The 27,984-nt window shown below is 38.4% G+C and overlaps 1 protein-coding gene across 1 annotated transcript in view; it reads right to left on the bottom strand.

The window, feature by feature from the left end:
* The window catches only part of LOC137239894 (protein rolling stone-like), a 32,291-nt gene extending 4,717 nt beyond the window's left edge, over positions 1-27,574 (bottom strand). The window contains exons 1-3 of the mRNA XM_067765693.1: positions 27,329-27,574; positions 27,022-27,232; positions 26,855-26,956 (exon numbers count right to left, since the gene is read on the bottom strand). Coding sequence (XP_067621794.1) covers positions 26,855-26,956; positions 27,022-27,232; positions 27,329-27,442 — 427 coding nt within the window. The 5' untranslated portion in view covers positions 27,443-27,574. The remainder of the gene's footprint in view (positions 1-26,854; positions 26,957-27,021; positions 27,233-27,328) is intronic.
* Between the last annotated feature and the right edge of the window lie 410 nt (positions 27,575-27,984).

Here is a 27,984-nt window from a genome sequence, read left to right as displayed (position 1 = left end):
CTTCAGCAAAGCATTTGATACCGCCAACCATGAGTTGCTTATTCATAAGCTTGATTTACTAGGCTTTCCGTTTCACCTATTAATGGGGGTGAAAAGCTATCTTTCTAACCGGACCCAAAAAGTCCTGTTCAAGTGCCATCTGTCGGAATCGTTCGGAGTTTCCTCCGGCGTACTCCAGGGAAGTCATCTAGTCCCTTTGCTCTTTGCCCTGTTCATTAATGACTTGCCACAGACAATATTATATTCCCATACTATAATGTATGCGGATGATGTAAAACTTTGCTACACTTACTGTCCTACCGATTTGAGTTCCTTGGATCTTCTTCAGGCCGACTTGGACTCATTCCAATGTTGGTGCACAACAAATTTACTAGCTTTAAATTGCTCTAAATGTAAGCATATGACATTTCACCGAGTGAAGTCAGCATTGAGATCTTATGTAATAGATGGTACGCCTTTGGAGCGTATATCTATTGCAAATGATCTAGGTGTCCTTTTTGAACCGAAATTGAATTTTAACATGCATATTTCATCTATAGCCAACAAAGCGTTGGGTTTACTTGGATTTGTTAAAAGATGGGCTAAATAGTTCGATGATCCGTACCTCACTAAGGTTCTTTACACATCGCTGGTTCGTCCAATACTCGAGTATTGCTAATGCGTTTGGTCCCCTGTTTCTCAAAAGCATATAAAGCGTCTTGAGTCAGTTCAAAAGCAATTTTTGATATTTGCATTGCGCGGTCTTAATTGGGACTCAAGTCTCCACCTTCCTCGATACAGAGGTAGAATTCTTCTTATTAACTTACCCACTCTGGAAAATCGGAGAATATTACTGGGGGTATTGTTCATCCATAAGCTCATTATTGGAGAAATTGATTCTGCGGACCTCCTCAGCCGCTTGTTTTTTGCGGTTCCCCCTAGATTATCCGGACACTACGTTCCTTTCTATTTACCCCTTTGCCGACGAAACTTTGCTATAAATAATCCTCTTCTTATCTGGTGCGCGCACTACATTGACTTGTATAGCTGTATCTGTCTTGAATGTACTTTTGCCACTATACGTAATCAATACTTGCCTATCTAATTTAAGAGATACAAGCTAATTTAATTTTCCGGCATTTTATTCCTTCCATAAAAAACAGTAACTATCTCGCTTAAGGATGGAGGAACATTTATCAACATGTATCATTAAGAAGGAACAAGACAGTACTGTGTTGATTGGAATCTGGTGCATTCCAACAACGTAAAAAACATGCTTTTTCATGAGTCACTGACCGGAATCGTATGCATTCCGGCAGTATAATCTTATGGGTCAGGCATCGAGCTGATTGGAATCCGGTGCATTCCAACAACACAGGTCATGTTACTTTTTTATGCCTTGTGATGGCGTATCCTCATTACACTACTCTTAGCACAGCCGGATTCCCATGACATGCTGATTGGAATTTTGTTGCATTCCAACAGGAAGATTGGAATCCACTGCATTCCGAAATCATGCTGAGTGGAATCTGATGCATTCCGCCAGTATAAGATTTCGGCATAAGATCTTATTTCTCCTCATATTTCTTATTATTATTATATTCTGAAATTAAAGAGTAATGTTCATTAATATTTCTTTGTTTGTAATATAACATTGTTGAAATCTCAATATATCTTAAATTTTATCTTTTGAGTTGTATATTTATATATCTTTTATATTATGCAGTCGACCATAGTTTGTCGTCGACTTTAAATAATAAATAAATAAATAAACAACTGGCCTACATGTATGGATAACACCTCACCCTGTTTGTTTTTCAGTGAAGGTTTTAACTGTAGTTTAAGTCGAGATCCTTTGGCCGTATCCATTGCATTTTACTGCTTAAGTGATCAAACAAAAATTTTTTTTTATTTATATTCAATGCAACAGTAATGTAAACTCACACTAGTCCTTAGTATCCCGTTTTGCATTGGTGTTAGGTAGCACTGTTATGCTGAAAAAAAAAAAAACAGTTTCTGTAATGGCTTCCGTAGAAAGCTATTTATTTTTCTACTACTATTTTTGCAAAACGGGGAAAAGTTTTACCCTCTTTTGACCGTCGAAAATACATCCCTACCGTTTCAGATAGCGTACATCGTCATTGTATTTAAAAAAAAAGAACCTTCATTTGCGATAGCAACATGTCAATAACAGTAAGTAGAAGTTGATATGTATATAAGTACACTTATAATATTTCACAGCTTAAAAGTCCATGTTGATGTTGCTGTTGTAGCGATGAAGACTCCCCCCATGATACAAAAAAGAAGGTAGTTCCACTCAAAATTTTTTGAGGTATTTAGGGATTTTTGAAGTTTCATAAAGTTTGTTGTTTTGCCAGAAGCGTTGCCATACCGTTACTGTTTAAGGCGAAATTGTGTTTTTTCGAGATGAAATTTCCTTTAGGATGAAAAGGCAATGGTCATCTGAGACAATAATAATATGCTTTATCACGATTTATGTGCATATATATCGATTGAGAATACAGTAAAACATAGTAATGTTCTCCCTAAAAAATGGTTTAACAATTCCCTCCTAAAGCGCAACGCTCGAATTATACAAAAAATAAAAAAAAAAAAGAAATAAAAAATGTGGACTTGATTTAATTTATCAAGAAATTGCGGTGTCGCTTTATAAGGACCTCCTTTGAGCAAGCAATTGACAAACGTGTATGTTTTTTTCAAAATGTTCTGAGCAAACGTACAGGCTATAGTCCCTTGCTTTGCATACTTCAATCCATGTCCCTTCCACAAAAAAAAGCAATTTTCGGGAGGTCGAAAAACCTTGTTTTCTGGGCTGATATTTCGTATTAAAATATTTCCAAGGCATGGGGCTCATATTTTTTCTTTTTTATGTAAAATAACTATGAAAGTAATTTAGTCGTATTCGTTAATATGAAATCCATCAAAATTAGAAAAATTCGTAACATTTTTTCAATCTGGTAGCTTGTTTTTGGTGAAATTGTCATTGTCCCCGCAAAAGTCAAGTGGCTAATGTCACACTAACGGGCCGATTCTGAGCGTTACCGGTAAAATAGTACCCAGAACATTATGTAACCGAAAATCGTTACCAGTTCTTTTATTCGCTATTCTGGCCAAAGTGGTAACGCTGTGATCACTGAAAAACTTACCAATGTCTGTGGTGAAATTTAAAAGTTGGTTTTCTTCGCTTTACCCATGGCGGAACGATACAAAGTGGCAGCATGCGACAGCTGAATATAAACTTTTTTATTTGATTTGATACATCAACTTCCGGCGCAGTACGATTTTGACATTCGTCCATCGAATTTACAAAAACAAAGTAAATGGAATTTTTATTGGGTTTGTAGGTATGTCACCATGCTGCCACCTTGTGTGGTTCCGTCATGGCTTTACCGAAAATGTGTCACTCGTAGATACGAGGTTAACGAATAAACGAGACGATGTGTATATACGTACATACATGCGTAAGATTTTACATAGGTATATTGTAATTTATTCTGTGAAAGTACATAATGTAAACAAATATATAATATATAGCAAGAGGCAACACTTTTTTACTATTATCTTTACTTATTTGCGCTTACAATTCTTTATTTTTCAGTTTTGCCTTTTTCTAAACAACAGCTGTTGTGTGGTTATTTCGATGTAACCACCTACTTTTGTGGGTAAAAAATTATCCGGCTACTTTCGTGGATAGAATACCAAAAGGGTGTAAAAGTTTCCACATGATTTCGTTACCGTGGTGAAGAATGTTGTTACCACACTAGAATCGGGGCGTAAATGGAACTACCTCCATTTTTCGTATCATGCTCTCCCCGAAGGATTTGGGGAGTGTTATGATGATGAAGCAAATTTTCTTATGATTTCAAATTTTTGTTGTACGATGAATGGAATCTCAATCCGCTTTGCTGCTCCTATTACAGATTCACCTAATGTAGTTGATGAGTTTTTGTACATACAATTTGTGCTATTTTTATACTCAGCGTGCTTTGCACACAGAGTATATTAACTTTGATTGGATAACGGTTGGTTGTACAGGTATAAAGGAATCGAGATAGATATAGACTTCCATATAGCAAAATCATCAGTATCGAAAAAAAATTTGATTGAGCCATGTCCGTCCGTCCGTCTTACCGTCTGTCCGTTGAGTAAATTTTGAGGTATCTTGATGAAATTCGGTATGTAGGTTCCTGGGCACTCATCTCAGATCGATATTTAAAATGAACGATATCGGACTATAACCACGCCCACTTTTTCGATATCGAAAATTTCGAAAAACCGAAAAATGCGATAGTTCATTACCAAAGACGGACAAAGCGATGAAACTTGGTAGGTGGTTTGACCTTATGACGCAGAACAGAAAAAATAAAAAATATAAAATTATGGACAATGGGCGTGACACCGCCCACTTTTAAAAGAAGGTAATTTAAAAGTTTTGCATGCTGTAATTTGGCAGTCGTTGAAGGCATCATGAGGAAATTTGGCAGGAACGTTGCTACTGGTACTATATATATGCTAAATAAAAATGAAGAACACGCCCTCTTAAAAAAAAAAAAATTTTAAAAGTCTAATTTTAACAAAAAATTGAATATCTTCACAGTATATAAGTAAGATATGTCAACATTCAGCTCCAGTAATGATATGGTGCAACAAAATACAAAAATAAAAGAAAATTTCAAAATAGGCGTGGCTCCGCCCTTTTTCATTTAATTTGTCTAGAATACTTTTAATGCCATAAGTCGAACAAAAATGTATCTATCCTTGTGAAATTTGGTAGGGGCATAGATTCTATGACGATTACTGTTTTCTGTGAAAATGGGCGAAATCGGTTGAAGCCACGCCCAGATTTTATACACAATCGACCGTCTGTTCTTCCAAAAAATCGATATATCTTTACCAAAATTAATTTACATACTTATCTGAACTCACTTTATCTTGGTATAAAAAATTGCTGAAATCCGACTATGACCAGTCCCACTTTTTCGATATCGAAAATTACGAAAAATGAACAAAATGACATAATTCTATACCAAATACGAAAAAAGAGATAAAACATGGTAATTGGATTGGTTTATTGACCCAAAATATAACTTCAGAAAAAACTTTCTAAAATGGGTGTGACACCTACCATATTAAGTAGAAGAAAATGAAAAAGTTCTGCAGGGCGAAATCAAAAGCCCTTGGAATCTTGGCAGGAATACTGTTCGTGGTATTACATATATAGATAAATTAGCGGTACCCGACAGATGATGTTTTGGGTCACCCTGGTCCACATTTTGGTCGAAATCTCGAAAACGCCTTCACATATACAACTAAGGGCCACTCCCTTTTAAAACCCTCATTAATACCTTTAATTTGATGCCCATATCGTACAACCACATTCTAGAATCACCCCTGGTCCACCTTTATGGCGATATCTCGAAAAGGCGTCCACCTATAGAACTAAGGCCCACTCCGTTTTAAAATACTCTTTAACACCTTTCATTTGATACAAACCCATTCTAGAGTCACCCCTGGTCCACCTTTATGTCGACATCTGGAAAAGGCGTCCACCTATAGAACTAAGGCCCACTCCCTTTTCAAATACTCATTACCACCTTTCATTTGATATCGATATAGTACAAACAAATTCTAGAGTCACCCCTGGTCCACCTTTATTGCGATATCTGGAAAAGGTGTCCACCTATAGAACTAAGGCCCACTCCCTTTTAAAATACTCATTAAGACCATTCATTTCATACCCATATCGTACAAACACATTCTAGAGTCACCCCTGGCCCACCTTTATTGCGATATCTGGAAAAGGCGTCCACCTATAGAACTAAGGCCCACTCCCTTTTAAAATACTCATTAACGCCATTCATTTCATACCCATATCGTACAAACACATTCTAGAGTCACCCCTGGTCCACCTTTATGGCGATATCTCGCAAAGGTGTCCACCTATAGAACTAAGGATCACTCCCTTTTAAAATACTCATTAACACCTTTGATTTGATACCCATATCGTACAAACACATTCTAGAGTCACGCCTGGTGCAATTTTGTTGCGATATCTGGAAAAGGCGTCCACCTATAGAACTAAGGTCCACTCCTTTTTAAAATACTCATTAACACCATTCCCATATCGTACAAACACATTCTAGAGTCACCCCTGGTCCACCTTTATTGCGATATGTGGAAAAGGCGTCCACCTATAGAACTAAGGCCCACTCCCTTTTAAAATACTCATTAACACCATTCATTTCATACCCATATCGTACAAACACATTCTAGAGTCACCCCTGGTCCACCTTTATGGCGATATCTCGAAAAGGCGTCCACCTATAGAACTAAGGCCCACTACCTTTTAAAATACTCATTAACACCTTTGATTTGATACCCATATCGTACAAACACATTCTAGAGTCACCCCTGGTCCACCTTTATGGCGATATCTCGAAAAGGCGTCCACCTATAGAACTAAGGCCCACTCCCTTTTAAAATACTCATTAACACGCCGCGGCGTTTTGTGTCAACTGGTTGATGGACAGGAGAAGGTAGTTGCATATTACAGCCGTTCAATTGGAAAACCAGAGAGGAACTACTGCGTTACACGGAGAGAGCTGTTGGCATTGGTAGAGTGCATTAAACATTTTCTCAAATACCTCTACGGCCAGCGATTCCGCGTCAGGACAGATCACACAGCGTTGAAATGGCTTCTGCAGTTCCGTAATCCGGAAGGACAATTGGCACGGTGGATCGAGCGACTACGAAGCTATGACTTTTCCATTTAGCATCGAAAAGGTAGCACCCATGGAAATGCTGATGCAATGTCACGAATACCATGTAGTTTGGAATGCAAGCACTGATCAAAGGCCGAGGCTAAAGAAGACATTATAGATGTCCGGCTAATGACTCTAACGTGTACGGATGAATAAGACAAAGAACAATTAAGAAAGTGTCAGCTAGAAGATACAGATCTATCACATATTATGCAACGGCTCGAACGAAACGAAAGACCAAACAGAGAGGAGATGTCAGCAGAGAGTCCCATTGCGATGTCATATTGGGCACAGTGGAATAGTTTAGAATTGATATCCGGTTGCTTGCATCGAGTATGGGAGAGTGAGGATGGTCAGTGCAAGATGAAACTGATAGTTGTTCCCAGAAAGAGGATTCCTGACGTGCTCAGCGAGCTGCATAATGGTCCAAGTGGAGGTCATCTTGGAATCACGAAGACGCTCGAGAAAATTAAACAGAGATTCTATTGGGTTGGTTGCCGTCATTCAGTCACTGAGTGGATTGCGATCTGCGGGGTTTGCAACAGAGCGAAAGGGCCCAAAACCCGAAGTCATGGCCAGATGAAGCAATATAACTCAGGTGCGCCATTTGAACGGATCGCTATGGATGTCGCAGGTCCATTTCCTACTAGCAACTGCGGAAACAAATATGTACTGGTGGTTGTGGATTATTTCTGCACTGCATTGCATCCTCAGTCCGATGGTATGATGGAACGTTTCAATAGAATATTGGAGGAGCATTTAAGGAAAATAGTAGACAAATACCATAAGGAGTGAAATACACATATATCATTATTCTTGATGGCTTACCGATCGGCAGTGCATGAGACAACGGTCCAAACTCCCGCAAAGGTAATTTTTGGCAATGACCTTCGACTGTCAGCTGATTTGAAATTTGGGATAGGTGCCGATGCGGAGAGGAATGCCAAGAAATCCCCTGGTGTCTTGGAAGAAGAGCTGAGAGAGATACGCGATCTTGTAAGGCAACGAGCAAAGATTGTGAGTGACAAGATGAAAACCAGATACGATAAAGCAATTAATTCGGAAGGTTTTCAGGAAGATTTGGTGCTGTTATACAACCCACAACGGAAAAAAGGTTTGTCCCCGAAATTGCAGTGTAATTGGGAAGGCCCATACAAAGTTGTAAAAAGGATCAACGATGTAGTGTACCGCATACAAACCATTGGCAAACCACGAACCAAAATAAAAGTGGTCCATTTGGAAAGGCTGGAAGCGTTTAGATCGAGAGATTGTCTTAGGTGGAGGGCAGTGTGAAGAATATTAGTGACACTAAGTGATACTCACATCACTAGTCTGATGCTAAGTAAATCAAGCCAAAGCAACAATAAAGCAGGCAGGCACTTGTATCTACATAAACGAATCAATCATTATATCTACATATATGTACGTACACGCAGCGGAGAGAAAACGCACAAACACATGCATATATCTTATCTGAGATGCGCTCAAAAGTAGGCAATAATTTGTGCAAGAAACACTCACATATACACGCGCATATAAGAAGCTATAAACGTAGTTATAGTTAGTAATTTTATAGCTGCTAACTAGTAAATTCTAGAATATAACCGTTTAAAAATCTGTCAACGAGGAAAGCAAACACTATAAAAGCAGCAACAGTTGAGGCACGGAAATCAGTTTGATTTAAGCATGCTCTCTGTCGAGCAATAGAAGTGTTATTTTGAAAGTAGTCTAATAAAGACCATTTTGCATTATCGAATATTGGAGTTATTTATTTAACAGTGCAATGAACGCATTTTTTAATGTATTTTCGGATATCATTTTTCATTCCTTTCCAGTAATATTTTGTTTTATTTTGTTTGTCATACGATTTATTCCTGGGTGGCCACCAAAAACAGGATCGTCATGATATTTATGAAGAATTTCTTTAATTTTTTCATTATTTGTCACATGCGTAACCTCCGGAGTTAATGCTATAATTAAATTTTTGAAAACTTTGGTACCTTTCTCCTTAAATGTGTTTACTCGAATATAATTAAACAATTTGTCTCCTAAGGACAACTGTAATTTTCCGATTCCTAAATTTCCGGCTTCTTACATAAGCCTGGTAAAGACTGGGCCTAAGTCAATCTTCGCCTCAACAATTAGGTTTTTTATATTTCTTTCGCTACAAATATTCTTTCCCTTTTTGAAATCGAAAACGAGCTGGACTAGTCTTTTTACTTCGCATTTATTTAGCGCTTCATATATATTAAGGTTCTCATTGTGAATTTTATTTTTTATATTACTGGTTTTATTACTGGGTGTTTGTTTGGTTTCCGATCTTGTCGTAACTTTCATTATTTTACATGCTTGTACTGACATTTCTTTTAAATCTTTGATATCTATTCGTGACAATGCGTCTGCTACATAATTCTCTTTTCCTGCTATGTACTCCACCTCGAAATCACACTCTTCCAAATCTAATCTGATTTAAGTTAATTTTGATGAAGGGTTTTTCATCGAAAATAGGAATGTTAAAGGGCTATCGTCTGTCTTGACCAAGAATTTTCTACCATAAAAATATGTTATGGCCCAATGAATGGCCGCTAATTCTTTTTCAGTTGTGGCTTGATATCTGGAAAAGGCGTCCACCTATAGAACTAAGGCCCACTCCCTTTTAAAATTCTCATTAGCAGCATTCATTTCATACCCATTTCGTACAAACACATTCTAGAGTCACCTCTGGTCCACCTTTATGGCGATATCTCGAAAAGGCGTCCACCTATAGAACTAAGGCCCTCCCTTTCAAAATACTCATTAACACCTCTCATTTGATATCCATATGGTACCAACAAATTCTAGAGTCACCCCTGGTCCACTACTCTGGAAAAGGCGTCCACCTATAGAACTAAGGCCCACTCCCTTTTAAAATACTCATTAACACCATTCATTTCATACCCATATCGTACAAACACATTCTAGAGTCACCCATGGCCACCTTTATGGCGATATCTCGAAAAGGCGCCCCCCTATAGAACTCACTTCCTTTTAAATGGCGTCCACCTATAGAACTATGGCCCACTCCCTTTTAAAATACTCATTAACACCATTCATTTCATACCCATATCGTACAAACACATTCTAGAGTCACCCCTGGTCCACCTTTATGGCGATATGTCGAAAAAGCGTCCACCTATAGAACTAAGGCCCCCTCCCTTTTAAAATACTCATTAACACCTTTCATTTGATATCCATATCGTACAAACACATTCTAGAGTCACCCCTGGTCCACCTTTATGGCGATATCTCGAAAAGGTGTCCACCTATAGAACTATGGCCCACTCCCTTTTAAAATGCTCATTAACACCATTCATTTCATACCCATATCGTACAAACACATTCTAGAGTCACCCCTGGTCCACCTTTATGGCGATATCTCGAAAAGGTGTCCACCTATAGAACTATGGCCCACTCCCTTTTAAAATGCTCATTAACACCATTCATTTCATACCCATATCGTACAAACAAATTCTAGAGTCAGCCCTGGTCCACCTTTATGGCGATATCCCTAAATGGCGTCCACCTATAGAACTATGGCCCACTCTCTCTTAAGATACTCTTTAATACCTTCCATTTGATACACATGTCATAGAAAAACATTTCAGGGTTACCCTAGGTTCATTTTCCTACATGGTGACTTTCCCTTATTTTGTCTCCAAAGCTCTCAGCTGAGTATGTAATGTTCGGTTACACCCGAACTTAGCCTTCCTTACTTGTTGTTAAATAAAAACAAAACTAATCACCTGCAATTCTGTTACCAGTTATTATGGTGGTAACAACGCTATAAATGGAAATTAATGCAGACTGAATAAGAAAAGGGTGTACAATAAAATTGTTCTTGTTGTAACAGCAGATCTGTACGTCATTCTTATTACCGGTTATCGGGACTAAGAATGTTGTTGCCAAGTAGGAATAGAGGTGCACTACGAAAAACATCCGATGTAATAAACCAATATTATCAACGCAAAGTCGAGGAGAGATTAGGATTTTCGAAGAACCCTATGCGATTTTATAAATACTAAAATTATTTGCACATATGTATATGTTTGTGCACAGCAAGCCATCGAATCCCGAAGACATCTGCAATCCCGGGATTTCGGGATTTGAAAGTGACAATCCCGGGATCATCCAAACTCTGTTACCTTTGAATTTTGATTCAATAATAATTATGTAACTTTTACAAATACGAGTAGTTTAAAAAGGGATTCAAGGGGTTGATAAGACCAATAAAAAGCTTTATAGCTTCAAAGCTTCCGCAACCCAATTGTCAACTTCACCTACGCGAGGGGTATCCCCATCAACATCGATAACACTCCTAAAACCTTCAGGGAGTGTCTTTATCGTTAATACAAGACCATCAGTAGTTTAACAAAAAACAGGTCTTAAAATAATGTATATTTCCTTTGAGATCGGATCACGTCCAAAGTTAAAGTTGAAACTTAAAAATTTAACCAATTCAAGTTATTTAAGTTTGTAATATGAGATCCCGAAGAAATTCCGGAGTCCAGGGATTTTTTATATGTAATCCCAAGATTTCGGGATTGCAAAACAGCTTGGGAGGCCCGGGATTCCCGGGACTCGATGCCTTAGTACGCACATACATATGTACCTTTCATTTTGTAAACAAATAAGACCAAAAACTCTTATCTACAATTAATCCAAAATAGTTAATCTAGACGTTCACATATGTATGTCCCATATATAGGAAGTATGTTATTAGCTGTCAAATTTCACGTTTCTTTTTTATTTTGCATTTCCATTTAAAGATGACAGCCTAGAGAGGTCTCTTGAGCAGGAAAAAAATCATCATCTCTAATAACTGTTCATAATTACCGATTATAAAAGCGAAAATTGTATATGGAAACCTAGGTCTTCGACCACGTTTACACATGCACAAATCTACATTAAATCCTCAATAGATAATCTACGCGTTTATATATGTTTCATCCCTAGGAACTATATTATTATCTGTAAAATTTTCATGTTTATAGAGCCGAGTGGCCTTGAGCTTAATAATTCTCTTAAATTATATCATTCAACAGGCCGAAAATACTATGGAAATTTTCTCTTTTATTTTGTGCTTCCAAGTAGAGATTACACTTTAGAAGAGGAACTATTTCTATGAAAAAATATCGAATCCTCTAAAATTGGTTCATTATTACCGATTATCGAACCAAAAAATTATATCGGAAATCTGGTTTTACAATTAACGATTGGTAGTTAAATCCGAAAATGAAGATAATCTCGTTATATGTAAACTAGGTAAAGAGCCGTTTTCACAATCTCTGGTTAATGCTGATCGCCACTTTAATTGACTGAAATCATATTCAATCCCGAATTTTGGTTAATGGATATTTTGCCAGTTGTTCTTATATTGTATTGTCGATCCGGAGGAAAAATCTACACTGAAAGAAATACTTACTTAATTGGCGCTTAACCGTCTAAACGGTTATGGCCGTCCAACAAGGCGCGCCAGTCGCTCCTCCGCTCCGCTAACTGGCGCCAATTGGTCACACCAAGGGAGTTTAAATCGTTTTCCACCTGGTCCTTTCAACGGAGTGGGGGCCGCCCTCTACCTCTGCTTCCATAGGCGGGTTCCGATAGAAACACTTTCTTGGCCGGAGCATCATCATTCATTCGCATAACATGGCCTAGCCAGCGCAGCCGCTGCGTTTTAATTCGCTGGACTATGTTGATGTCTGCGTATAGCTCGTACAGCTCATAATTAAATCTTCTTCGGTACTCGCCATCGCCAACGCGTAGAGGTCCATAAATCTTTCGAAGAACTTTTCTCTGGAACACTCCCAAAGCCGCTTCATCTTCTGTTGTCATGGTCCATGCTTCTGCCCCATACAGCAGGACGGGTACGATAAGTGACTTGTAGAGTATGATTTTCGTTCGCCGAGAGGGGACTTTACTTTTCAATTGCCTACCCAGTCCAAAGTAGCATTTATTGGCAAGATTGATTCTTCGCTGGATTTCAGTGCTGATGTTGTTGCTAGTGTTGATGCTGGTTCCCAAATAAACGAAGCCTTTTACTATTTCCAAATTATGGCTGTCAACAGTAGCGTGGTTGCCAAGGCGCGTATACGCTGACTCTTTGCTCGATGACAATAGATACTTCGTTTTGTCCTCATTCACCATCCAACCCATCTTTACCGCTTCTTTTTCCAGTTTTGAGTAAGCAGAACTAACAGCGCGGGTGTTTAGGCCGATGATATAAATATCATCAGCATATGCGGGTAATTGCACGCTTTTGTAATATATTGTTCGAGTGCGGTTAAGTTCTGCAGCTAGTATAATTTTCTCCAGCATCAAATTAAAGAAATCGCACGATAGGGGGTCACCCTGTCTAAAACCTCGTTTAGTTTCGAACGGCTCGGAGCGGTCCTTCCCAATTCTGACTGAGCTGATGGTGTTGCTCAACGTCATTTTGCGCAGCCGTATAAGTTTTGCGGGGAAACCAAATTCAGACATAGCGGCATATAGGCAGCTCCTTTTCGTGCTGTCGAAGGCGGCTTTAAAGTCAACGAAGAGATGATGTGTGTCGATTCTCTTTTCACGGTTTTTTCCAAGATTTGGAGCATTGTGAAAATCTGGTATATCTACCAGGTCTGAAGCCGCACTGATAAGGTCCAATGAGCCGGTTCACGGTGGGCTTGAATCTTTCGCACAATACACTTGAAAGGACCTTATATGCGATATTAAGAAGGCTGATTCCACGATAGTTGGTGCATTTTGCAGTATCCCCCTTCTTGTGGACTGGGCAAAGAACACTTAGATTTCAACCGTCGGGCATGCACTCGTCCGCCCATATTTTGCTAAGAAGTTGCTGCATGCGCCTTACCAACTCCTCGCCGCCGAACTTGAATAGCTCCGCAGGCAATCCATCAGTGCCCACGGCCTTGTTGTTTTTCAATCTGGTTATTGCTATTCTAACTTCGTCATAATCGGGCGGGGGGACATATATTCCATCATCATCGATTGCGGGATCGGGTTCTTCATCTCTGCGCGGTGAATTGCTGCCTCCATTTAGGAGAGCAGAGAAGTGTTCCCTCCATAATCTAAGCACTCTCTGGACATCAGTTACAAGGTCGCCGTTTTCATTCCTACAGGAGTTTGCCCCGGAATTAAAACCTTCCGTCTGTCGCCGTATTTTTTGGTAGAATTTTCGGGCGTTATTCCTGGTGGCTAGCAGCTTAAGCTCCTCGCACTCACGCCTTTCTGCTTCTGCTTTTTTCTTCCTGAAAAGGCGTCTCGCTTCCCTTTTCAACTCACGATAGCGTTCACACACTCCTCTTGTCGCGCTCGCTTTTAACGTAGCCCTGTAGGCAGCGTCTTTTCTTTCGGTTGCAACGCGGCATTCTTCATCATACCAGTTGTTTTTTCGTGGCCGCCGGTAACCAATTTTTTCCTCGGTGGCAGTGCGAAGTGCTTTGGAGATATGCTCCCACTGCTCCTGTATTCCTTGAGGATGAGTTGTGCTCTCAGAGAGCAGGTGTGAGAGTCGAGTTGCGAAATCTTGGCAGTCTGTTGTGATTTAAGCTTTCCGACGTCTAGCTTTCCTTGTGTTTTTTGTTCCTTGGTTTTAGCTGTGTTGAGGCGGGTGCGTATTTTGGCTGCAACGAGATAATGGTCCGAGTCGATGTTAGGTCGTCGGATCTTGCGCACATCTAAAACTCTGGAGGCATGCCGTCCGTCTATCACAACGTGATCGATCTGATTGCGAGTATTTCGATCAGGAGACAGCCATGTAGCTTCATTTATCTTTTTATGCATGAACCTCGTGCTGGATATGACCATGTTTCGAGCCCCGGCAAAGTCAATCAGCCTCAGTCTGTTAGGAGAAGTTTCATTGTGTAGGCTGAACTTTCCGACTGTAGGGCCAAAAATACCTTCTTTGCCGACCCAGGCGTTAAAGTCGCCAAGCACGACTTTTATATCATGACGGGGGCAGCGCCCGTATGTGCGTTCTAATTGTTCATAAAAAGTGTCTTTCACCTCATCGTCTTTCTCCTCAGTCGGCGCATGGGCGCAGATGAATGATATACTAAAAAATTTTGCTTTTATTCGGATAGCGGCGAGACGCTCGTCCACAGGCGTGAACGGCAGCACTTGGCGACAAAGTTTCTCTCCCACCACGAATCCGACGCCGAAACTGCGCTTATTCGTATCGCCACTCCAATAGATGTCACAATTTTTGATCTTCTTTCTTCCTTGCTTCGTCCAACGCATTTCTTGGATGGCGGTGATGTCAGGTTTTGCTTTGACGTGGACATCAACCAGCCGGGCATCTGCATCAATCCCATTCTGAGAGCGGACGTTCCAGGTGCATGCCCTCAATTCATTGTCCTTCAAACGTTTCAAGGATCTCCGCCGGCTAGCCCTTAAACCGATTATGTCAGAGTGGCCTAGCCAGGTGAAAGAAATGGTGCTAGTAAAATTAACAAATCGGTTCTGTTGTTCTTGACTTAACGGAGATTCGGTGAAATTGATCGAATTATGGTTAATTCGACCGAGTTCTTTGTCAAACGAACAAATTAGTTTAGTCATTTCAACAGAAGAGAAATTGTCGCTCTTAAGTTAATAATATTCTGTAAAACTGACAGATTCCTGGTCAATCTAACTAATTTTTCTGTTAACACAACTGATATCACTGGCCATTTCAACAGCGATCAACAGTCAATACATGAGCAAACTTCAAAGAGAATTTTACGCTCACTGCGCTCTCTACTTTGTACTTATGACGACGGTGCCACTTGTTAAAAAAAAATACCAAAATAAGAAAAGCACCAAATCGAAAGAACATAGAAAATGGGAAAACAACAAAAAACTAGTTTTTCAGTTATCAATACAAAACGAATAACCCTTTTTTGAATTTACCGTGCAAAAAATTATGAGATATCGGGGCACCTAGTTATCGGGTACAATTTTGCAACTTCTCCTCCTAGCGAAATGCAAAATTGCGCCATCTTGTTGCAAAAGTTTTGTTTGAACGAACAGGATTTTTCCAAAGTTAGTAACATTTTGTTCAAATTTTTACGAATTTTCACTCACGCGAACGAATTTAATAAGATAATAAACAAGTAAGGAAGGCTAAGTTCGGGTGTAACCGAACATTACATACTCAGCTTAGAGCTTTGGAGACAAAATAAGGGAAAATCACCATGTAGGAAAATGAACCTAGGGTAACCCTGGAATGTGTTTGTATGACATGGGTATCAAATGGAAGGTATTAAAGAGTTTTTTAAAAGGGTGTCGGCCATATTTCTAAAGGTGGACCAGGGGTGACTCTAGAATGTGTTTGTACGATATGGGTATCAAATTCAAGGTATTGAGGGTTTTTAAAGGAAGTGAGTTGTATATGTGAAGGCGTTTTCGAGATATCGACCAAAATGTGGACCAGGGTGACCCAGAACATCATCTGTCGGGTACCGCTAATTTATTTATATATGTAATACCACGAACAGTATTCCTGCCAAGATTCCAAGGACTTTTGATTGCGCCCTGCAGAACTTTTTTTATTTTTTTCTACTTAATATGGTAGGTGTCACATCCATTTTACAAAGTTTTTTCTAAAGTTATTTTTTGCGTCAATAAACCAATCAAATTACCATGTTTCATCCCTTTTTTCATACTTGGTATAGAATTATGGCATTTTTTTCATTTTTCGTAATATTCAATTTCGAAAAGGTGGGCGCGGTTATAGTCGGATTTCGGTCATTTTTTGTACCAAGATAAAGTGAGTTCAGATAAGTACGCGAACTGAGTTTAGTAAAGATATATCGGTTTTTGCTCAAGTTATCGTTTTAACGGCCGAGCGGAAGGATAGACGGTCGACTGTGTATAAAAACTGGGCGTGGCTTCAACCGATTTCGCCCATTTTCACAGAAAACAGTTACCGTCATAGAGTCTATGCCTCTACCAAATTTCAGAAGGATTGGTAAATTTTTGTTCGATTATGGCATTAAAAGTATTCTAGACAAACTAAATGAAACAGGGCGGTACCACGCCCATTTTGAAATTTTCTTTAATTTTTGTATTTTGTTGCACCATATCATTACTGGAGTTGAATGTTGACATAATTTACTTATAAACAGTAAAGATATAAAATTTTTTGTTAAAATTTGACTTTAAAAAATTTTTTTTTTAAAAGTGGGCGTCAGCCGATTTTTTTAAATTTTTATTTAGCACATATATAGTAATAGTAGTAACGTTCCTTCCAAATTTCATCATGATATCTTCAATGACTGCCAAATTACAGCTTGCAAAACTTTTAAATTGCCTTCTTTTAAAAGTGGGCCGTGCCACGCCCATTGTCGAAAATTTTACTAATTTTCTATTCTGCGTCATAAGGTCAACCCACCTACCAAGTTTCATCGCTTTATCCGTCTTTGGCAATGAATTATCGCATTTTTTCGGTTTTTCGAAATTTTCGATATCGAAAAAGTGGGCGTGGTTATAGTCCGATGTCGTTCTTTTTAAATAGCGATCTGAGATGAGTTCCCAGGAACCTACATACCAAATTTCATCAATATACCTCTAAATTTACTCAAGTTATCGTGTTAACGGGCAGACGGACGGACGGACATGGCTCAATCAAATTTTTTTTCGATACTGCTGATTGTGATATATGGAAGTCTATATCTATCTCGATTCCCTTATTCCTGTACAACCAACCGTTATCCAATCAAAGTTAATATATTCTGCGAGCTCTGCTCAACTGAGTATAAAAACATTCTTTCTTATACTCAGCTGAGCAGAGCTCACAGATTATATTAACTTTGTTCGCATAACGGTAATCCGTAACGGCATAAACTAATCAAATATATATATATACTTCTATATATCAAAATGATCTGGGCGAAAAAAGAAATTCATTTAGCCATGTCCGACCGTCCGTCCGTCCCACGGTAGGTATACCGGTCGTAAAAGGCGACCATAATACCATGGGTACCCAATCCATGAGTAAGGTGTTTTACTCGAAAGGTAGCAGGGTGGACGCGGTGTATCACCCTGTGGGACCCTAGGCAAGGTCTTTATAAAAAGTGCTACCGCGGGAGCAGGAGAAGCCAGTGTGATCTGGTGCACTGCATCGAACGATGCTTTGTACTCAGGTCTCACCTCCTGTCCTGGGATGGCCCCCTTGTGGGAGCATCGCGGTGGCTGTGGTTTCAAACAGAGTTCACTTATGACACACGCTCTGAGTAGACTTGTTTTCCCTTGGGGACCCAAGACCCAGGGGAATTCGGTCTCATGCTTGCCACGGCGGTCCCACTTTCATTGAGAAGCTGACCCTGAGGGGCAGATGATAGGTTGGTCACATCCCTTAAATTGTGACAAAATGCTGTACAAAAGTCGACGAAAGGTGGTGAAAGAGCGCATGTCTATCGTCAGCCAAAAAGCAATCGATAATTGTACGAGTGGGCCGGTGCTCATCTCATCTTTTGAGATGTTTTGAGGCTGCTTTAGACTGCGCAAGCGAATAGAAGGCGTTCGCTGTGTGGATGGCCACACCCTATATGTGGCAAGATTTGACGATGTCAAATCACTGTAGTGTGGCGGACTGCAGTGCAAAGATGTTGCTGGGGCAGGTACTCGGTACTTACAGGTCTGTGAGCGGAAAAGTTGGCCACATCACTTAATTGTGGTAGGAGTGTATTTGGAAGGAGTGGAGTGTATTTGGAGGCAAATTGGTGCATAATTGTTGTGTAATTGAGTGGAAATTGGAGCGAAATTAGTAGCGAAAATGGAAGCCAATAGAAGACGATATGGCACACAATGTTTGTCAACGTAGTGTGGCCTCAAGCGATGTCGAGGGGCATTGTTGAGGCGGGCACTCGGCACTCACAGGTCTGTGTGCGGAAAAGGTTGGTCACATCCCTTGATTTAAATTGTGATGGTGTTGGTGTTGAGGACGGCGCATAATTGTATGCCAAGCTCACTTCGTTTGTCAACGTAGTGCGGCCCTTAAGCAACATCTAAGCAAAACCAAGCGCCGCTAAATATCTCAATCTGGTTAACTTGTTAACCAGATACTGAGATATCAAAATCAATGAAAGAGGGACCCTGAGGCAAGCACGGAACTCGCGGTGGAGTTGCCGTGCAACCGGGTGCCATTACCCGAAAATGGAAGAGGAGGATGGATAGTCCTCCTCGGCCAAACCAAGGCTGGTTGACTTGAACACCCCAGCTCACCGCATTGGTACCAACTTGTTGGGCCGAAGATCAACGGACATTGATCTGTGTTTTACACCGGAGGTAAGTCTTCACGACAGGGACTCCCGTAATTCACGTTCTTTCGTCTTTCGTCGTCCGTCCGTCCGTCCGTCCGTAAACACGATAACTTGAGTAAATTTTGAGGTATCTTGAAAAAATTTGGTATGTAGATTCCCGGGCACCCATCTCAAATCCCTGTTTAAAATGAACGAAATCGGACCATAACCGCGCCCACTTTTTCGATATCGAAAATTTCGAAAAACCGAAAAAGTGCGATAATTCATTACCAAAGACGGCTAAAGCGATGAAACTTGGTAGGTGGGTTGATATTATGCCACAGAATGGAAGATTAGTAAAGTTTTGGACAATAGGCATGGCAACGCCCACTTTTAAAAGAAGGTAATTTCAAAGTTTTGCAAGGTGTAATTTGGCAGGCGTTGAAGATATCATGATGAAATTTGGCAGGAACGGTACTCCTATTACTGTATGTGTGCTAAAAAAAAATTAGCAAAATCGGATTACGAACACGCCCACTTTTAAAAAAATTTTTTTTTTTAGTCAATTTTTAACAAAAAATTGAATATCTTTACAGTATATAAGTAAATTAAGTCAACATTCACCTCCAGTAATGATATGGTGCAACAAAATACAAAACTAAAAGAAAATTTCAAAATGGGCGTGGCTTCGCCCTTTTTCATTAATGCCATAAATCGAACAAAAATTTACCAATCCTTTTGAAATTAGGTAGGGGCATAGATTTTATGACGTTAACTGTTTTCTGTGAAAAAGGGCGAAATCGGTTGAAGCCGCGCCCAGTTTTTATACACAGTCGACCGTCTGTCCTTCCGCTCGGCCTTTAACACGATAACTTGAGCAAAAATCGACATATCTTTACTAAACTTAGTTCACGTACTTATCTGAACTCACTTTATCTTGGTATAAAAAATGGCCGAAATCCGACTATGACCACGCCCACTTTATCGATATCGAAAATTACGAAAAATGAAAAAAAAGTTCTGCAGAGCGAAATCAAACGCCCTTGGATTCTTGGCAGGAATACTGTTCCTGGTTAATACCATAAATAAAAATAAATAAATTAGCGGTACCCGACAGATGATATTCTGGGTCACCCTGGTCCACATTTTGGTCTATATCTCGAAAACGCCTTCACATATACAACTAAGGACCACTCCCTTTTAAAACCCTCATTAATACCTTTAATTGTATACCCATATCGTACAAACACATTCTAGAGTCACCCCTGGTCCACCCTTATGGCGATGTCTCAAAAAGGCGTCCACCTATAGAACTAAGGCCCACTCCATTTTAAAATACTCATAAACACCTTTCATTTGATTCCCATATCGTACAACACATATTCTAGAGTCACCCCTGGTCCACCTTTATGGCGATATCCTGAAATGGTGTCCACCTATTGAACTATGGCCCACTCCCTTTTAAAGTACTCTTTAATACCTTCCATTTGAAACCCATGTCATACAAACACATTCTAGGGTTACCCAGATTAATTTTGCTAAATGGTGATTTTCCCTTATTTTGTCTCCAAAGCTCTCAGCTGAGTATGTAATGTTCGGTTACACCCGAACTTAGCCTTCCTTACTTATTAATGTTGATGTTTCCGACAACATACAAGTTTGAATTGTTTTTGAATCTTTTCAATTTAAAGTGTTACGAAAATTAAGCTTGCCGAATTACATGTAAAGTTGCTCCAGTGGTGAATTACCTTCTAGCGATTTGATTCTTTACTTTTCTATAACGTACAAGTTCTCTTTTTAAAATGTTACGTCAAACATTTATACTACAACTTTTGTTCGAAACAATCAAGTGCGGCAACTACATGCCAGGGAAGAAATTGAGAATGAGCTGAGCTGCAACTGAAAGAATTGAGAATCAGTTTTGTGACTACTACTTTCATTTCTTTTTGCAAATCGAAGTTCAAAACTATAAATTAAATAAATTATAAAATATAAAATTTGGCGAAAGTGCGTTTAATAAAACAAAATGATAAAGTGTATAATGTTTAATGTGTCCCAGCATATTTGATGTAAGCCCAATTGACGTTCGGTTAATAAGTGCCACCGTGGTGTGATGGTAGCGTGCTCCGTCTGCCACACCGTATGCCCCGGGTTCGCACCCCAGGCAAATCAACATCAAAATTTTAGAAATAAGGTTTTTCAATGAGAAGAACATTTTTCTAAGCGGGCTCGCCCCTCGGCAGTGTTTGGTAAGCGCTCCGAGTGTATTTCTGCCACGAAAAGCTCTCAGTGAAAACTCATCTGCCTTGCAGATGCCGTTCGGAGTCGGCATAAAACATGTAGGTCCCGTCCGGCCAATTTTTAGGGAAAATCAAGAGGAGCACGGCGCAAATTGGAAGAGAAGCTCGGCCTTAGATCTCTTCGGAGGTTATCGCACCTTACATTTATTTATTTATTTATGTATATGGCAACATATGTACTTTCGTACAAAGCTGTCGCAAGAATTTTTTTTTTGTTCATTTGATTACTAAAACGGTCAATTACGAATCAACGATTTGTGCGCAGTTGATTCAACATCTTGTTGCGATGGATACAAATTAACAGAAATTTCGGTTGAATTGAGCCGTGTTTCGGTTGATTTTACTAGTCTTTTTCTTTCAGTGTACTTACTGCAGCCGCCGACAAATAATTATAATAATAATAGAACTCAACGTTCGAAACTTAAAATTGTATGGAAAACCAATACAAGCTTTTCATATTTTTGTACTCATATCACATTTATACTGAGTCCAAATGCGTGATTTTAAATCAGACATTCGAATGCGTTTACCTTAAGCGCATTCGCATTTCCTGTGACATTACAAATTATTTCTTTTCTGCCGGATGAAACGTGAGTTGGCGTGGTCGTTGCACGGCTTCAAACAAAAAATGCTTTTAGAAGTATGCGATAATTCAGTGTAATTATAACTTATATAAAAAAATTACAATTGTGTACATTAAAAAAAGTGGCAACAAAACGTTGACATTGTTTTGTATATTTTGATTTTATTTGCTTTGTTTTGATCTTCGTCGAAACCAAATGAACATAGTGTCTCGTATCATCGACAAAATTAATGAAAGAGTAAAGGAACTTCACCAAATAATTAAAAACGATTACAAGGTTTAAGTATTAGAAAGGGAAGAGACATAATCACTGGACACTATTACATATTCTCAAAAACACGGAACTAAGACCTAGTTAACATATAGCGAGATTATTTTCATTTTCGTTCTTTACTCCTAATCGTTAATTACACAGGCCGACAGCAACTCAGACCCAGAAACCGGACTATATATTTTCGAAGGAATCCAAATCTGGTCTCAGAATAGCTCTGGTTTTCGGGATATCCTAATCTAAAAGTGCAAAAAACACCGTTTTTGTCCCTATTTGAGGTTATGTAGCGTTACAAGTCCTCTGCTTTCAAATAGAGTTTGCTCAAATATCCTTTTTTTGCTGAGATATCGCATTTTGATATTTTCATATTCGATTAAGATAACATAGACATGATATAGTCGATAACTAATTTTCTTGAATTGAGTCTTATTTTTCTTAAAATTTTGTCTCACACCATAAGTGTGCTAGCTCACCACACCCCTACACTATCTAACCCTGGGGTACCAAGTCACACACAGCCCTAACCCCTAGAAACCACCCCTATCATACTGCAAGCAGGCTAACAGCGTTTACTCGCATATTTTTCTTAAAATAAGTCTTATTTATCTTGCTTTATTTATTTATTTAGCTTGCTTGCGGTGTAGTAGGGGGGTTTCTACACTGAAAGAAATGGTGCTAGTAAAATCAACAAATCGGTTCTGTTGTTCTTGACTTATCGGAGATTCGGTGAAATTGATCGAATTACGGTTAATTCCACCGAGTTCTTTGTCAATTCTTTCAGTTGCAGCTCAGCTCATTCTCTCGCATGTAGTTTCCACACTTGATTGTTTCGAACTTGTAGTATAAATGTTTGACATAACATTTTAAATAGAAAACTTGTAAGTTATAGAAAAGTAAAGAATCAAATCGCTAGACGGTAATTCACCACTGGAGTAACTTTACATGTAATTCGGCAAGTTTAATTTTCGTAACACTTTAAGTTGAAACGATTCCAAAACAACTCAAACTTTTATTTTGTCGGAGACATCAACATTAAAAAAAGGATGTTTTTTATTATCTTATTAAATTCGTTCGCGTGAGTGAACATTCATAAAAATTTGAGCAAAATGTTACTAACTTTGGAAAAATCCTGATGGTTCGAGCAAAACTTTTACAACAAGAGGGCACAATTTTGCATTTCGCTTGGAGGAGAAGTTGCAAAATTGTACCCGATAAATAGGTGTACCGGTATCTCATAATTTTTTGCAATTCAAAAAAGGGTTTTTCGTTTTGTATTGATAACTGAAAAACTAGTTTTTTGTTGTTTCCCATTTTGTGGGTTTTTTCGATTTGGTGGTTTTCTTATTTTGGTATTTTTTTTTAACAAGAGGCACCATCGTCATAAGCACAAAGTAGAGAGCGCAATGAGCGTAAAGTTTTCTTTGAAATTTGCTCATGTATTGACTGTTTATCGCAGTTGAAATGACCAGTGAGATCAGTTGTGTTAACAGAAAAATCAGTAGATTGACCAGGAATATGTCAATTTTACAGAATTTTGTTAACTTAAGAAGAGCGACAATTTCTCTCCTGTTGAAATGACTAAACTAATTTGTTCGCTTGACAAAGTACTCGGTCAAATTAACCACAATTCGATCAATTTCACCGAATCTCCGTTAAGTAAAGAACAACAGAACCGATTTGTTGATCTTACTAGCACCATTTCTTTCAGTGTAGCCGTAACCAAAGCAGTAGAAACCCTGGAAGATAATAGCTTAAGCTGCAACCGTGTTAACTTTTATATTGACAGTCAAACAGCAGTTAAGGCAATAATATCGCTTAGCACAGCATCTAAATGCGTGTTAGAGTGTAAAAAGGGCGCATCCCTTGAAGCTTACTCCGTAGGCGCCCCAATTAGACTGGGAGAGATTAAGCAAAGGCGATAGGTGCACATTATCGAGCAAGCAGGAAAGGCGTGGGTTCAAGCGCGGGGCTGTAAAGTGTCGAAGATCATGTGTAGGTCTTACAACCTTAGATTAAAAAAGTTGCTTCTATCATTAAAAATAGAGGACTGTAGAATCATGACGGGTATTCTGATTGGACACTGCCTTCTGGCGTCATATGCCTTCAAATTAGGCTTGGTCAGTGATAGCAGATGTAGGATGTGTGGGCTGAAGGAAGAAGCGATCGAGCACATTCTGTGAGGAGTGATACAGCTGTCAGATCTAGAAGCAGCAAATGGCTTAAGTCCTAGGAAGCTTCTAATATTTGCCAAGAGGACGGAGTTATTTTATAACATAGGTCCTGGTTTTTGATAGAGTTTGGTCGTTAAAACAAACTACTGGTAACACTACGGACTCATTCAGTCTATGTGAGGTCCTCATGGACCGGCCAGTTCAACCTAACGTAACCTAATATGGCTATGTTAACGGTTATAGTCAGAATTATACGCGATTTTAAACCTAATTTGAATGTTTTTTACACAGAAAAAGAATAGTTATGTTTATTCTATTTCCAAATTAACACTTCAATATTGCTGATTTCACAAATATTTAATGGGCACATTAAAGAAAATACAGTTCAACGCAATAACTTATAAATACAATTAATATAGTATTTACATAACAAAAAAATCAAAATTCATTGCATTGCAGATAAACACCGGAACATTTTTTTTTGTTTTTACAAATTATAAATACATATGTACATACATATATTTTATGTATAAATTACATTACAAAACCCTGCCAGCAGTTTTCTGATAATTTTATCGTATATCGCCAAGAAGTAACTAATTCGATACATTTTGCAGTTAATAAGGCGATAGAAATTCATTTGACAAACAAAACATACTTTAACGGAATTTTTTCTCCAAGAAGATATTTCGGCGATGGAGATCTGTAACGTTTTGAATTTTCCTTTTTTCAATTATTTTGAAAACTTTTGCAGTTTGCTGTCGTAGTTTCCTTCTATTCAATAGCTATATTAATGATATTATGCTAATTTTGCGATATTTTCTCATCGTCGCGTCGCTTCACTACCAGATCTAGGTTTTTCATTTAAATTTTTTAATATTTTTTCACAGTATTTTTAATAATAAATTTATAAACCAAAATTAAATAAATAGAAAATAAAATTTAAATCCGTGATTCGGAATTGAACCAAAGACTTTTGCACGGTAGTTGAAGACCTAAGCCTCTGTGCCACTTATGTACATGAGAAGCTGTTGTCAAATTTGCAATATAACATTGACGTGGTTAGAACAGAAAGAAGATATGAAAACACAATGCAAATAGAACGTGTACCGTTAGGTTATTCCCCATCATTTTATTTTATGCTTATATATTTTATCGAGGTTTTTGATATTTCCTCAAAAAAGGTTTGGGGATTTAGCCCCAAAAAAAGTGCGGGTATTTTGTGTTGGGGATTTTGGTTATGGGATTTTAAATTTGGGGATTATGTATTTGGGATTTTTTTTTTAGCTGGGGATTCTGTGTTTGGGGATTTAGGGGCACTCCCCTCGTACATACCCATAGTCTATTTAAAGAGCTGGAAAAACAATCGAAATACTATCGATAGTTGCAAATTTGAAGCAGTATCGATATCTTTAAAATTGTCCTTGACTATTTGATGCACAGTATTTTTGCGCTGAGCACCTTTCTGCATAGATCATAGAAAATTGATACAGCGTTCAAAACCCCGAGTTAAAGTTGACATAGTCATAACGCCATAGTCATAACCATAATTTTACTTATCCATATCAAATTGGCATCAGTTATTGGTGCCTTAACCTAAAAATCGTGAAAATTTCATAAAAATGAAGAAAACGTAAAAAATTACAAACATATACCACAAAAAATAGGTCTCTAAGTCAAAACGTATCCAAAACAAAAAGTAAAATCTACAAAAGGTTAATAAATTCTCCAACTCAAATATTTTAAGGTTTTAGGTTTTTAGGTTGGTTCGATCAACCTTATGGAAATCAGTGTAATCGATTAATGGTGACATACCATAACGCTAAAGCCATAACCATTAGTCGTAGTCGATTTATTAACCGATATCGCGCCATCGATTTTTCGATAGGATTTGGGCTCAGGAAAAAGGGTTCCACTATGCATACCCAAAAAAATAATTTTCGAGCCTGCCAAAAAAAAAATGTCGAAAGGGTAAATTTTTCGACCAAAACACTCCCCAAACCCCAAAAAAGTTTGGCCATAACAGTTTTTTGAAAAAAAAAAAGATCTGGTTATGGTTAAGTCACCATTAACTGGCCCTAAAGGGCCCATTACTGATACATAGCATAGACTTGACTTGACTTGGCGTAAACTTGGCAACTTAGCCACGATTAAACTCCACTTAGCGCATACAATCTGGCATCATAATCAGCTTTGAAATTTATTTTTAAATAAGTGTCAATTTGTATGACAAAATGTCAAAATGAAATGGAAACAAACAAATGGCATCTCAAAATGTAAACGTCACTTAGAACTTACATAGAAAATCAAAATTCAACAGACTTCTAAGTCGAGTTAAGTGTTGCCAAGTTTTAAGTAATCAGTAACATACAATGTTCATTTAACAGAACTGTAAGTGACAGTTCTCAAGTCAAGTCAAGTCTATGCTAAGTATGAGTAATGAGCCTTTAAAACTCGTATTAATATATTTTTTGGCATGTAAACTTTTGAAAATATCGAAAGCTATCGACTTACTCGGATAAATGGAAGTCCAGTAAACTAAGGTTATAACTGTTGCAAACACCACAGTAGTCAAATGAGACATCCAATACAGTTTCAGCACCCATGGACGTACAGCTGCAAAATTTGTGCACAATTCCTTAGTATTCTAATGCAAAAACAAATTTTTCTCTAACACTCACTATTCTCCTTGCCGCAATAAAATATCGTTACAAGTAAAGCGCCTGATACACTTGTTAACATGCATAGTGAGAAACCCCAATTGGTTAGGTAGATAAACCATTTCCCATCACAAAATCGATCAAGCCAACTGCCAACAGCTCCCGCGATAAATATAAATGCAAAAATCCACCGATAAATTAACCATATTATTGATTTGTTTTGACTTTGCCACTATATGGATAATAGATGCAATAAATGTGGTAAAAACAAATTAAAGTCACAGTGTGCATATGTGATCACTACTCACAAAATCTCTTCGTAACCTACCTGAGATTTATAGAAATCTGATGTCGGTTCATGTGACAGTAATATCTTATCTATTTGAAATTCTTTTGCCAACGGATGACAAAGTTGATGAAAAATTTCCGTTTTAACTTGCATTTAAATTTAGTTTCAAACAGTTTATTAGAATTACTATTTCTCGCTCAAACTTCACTTTTGTCAGTTTAAACACCCGTCCGAGCAGCAACCACCCGACTAAACGCAAATCCGTTGACACTGCCAGAGTTTAGAAATGAGTTGCCAAAAGAATTGTGGAACTAATCGCATTATGAATGCTTTATAGGCGTATTTATTTTGTTATTCAATGATTGTAATTGCCAATTTGATCGATATCAACGATAGTCGTAATTTCTTTATAACGCTCCTTATCAGTTTATGACTCAAGCGTTAATGAGTTTCTGAATTTTTTCAATTAACCAATAACATTTTATACTTGCATATTCATATGTACCTATTTAAGTACTTAAATTTTTCGAAAATCTTTTGCCACAACTGTACCGGTTCTCAGAAGTTTATACTTTATGCCGTTTGGCCAGTTACCTCTATTAGTCAAAACCTTGTGGACTTTTCTACTTCTGGAGGACGGTAAGTGATCCCCAAGGTTAATATGCGGACTGGAATTTTCGCGTGCTTGTAGCCGA

The sequence above is a fragment of the Eurosta solidaginis genome, chromosome 2 (assembly GCF_040869045.1).
Source record: "Eurosta solidaginis isolate ZX-2024a chromosome 2, ASM4086904v1, whole genome shotgun sequence".
Lineage (NCBI taxonomy): Eukaryota > Metazoa > Arthropoda > Insecta > Diptera > Tephritidae > Eurosta > Eurosta solidaginis.
Note: the sequence above shows the minus strand (reverse complement) of the source record. Positions and strands in the feature narration are given on the sequence as shown.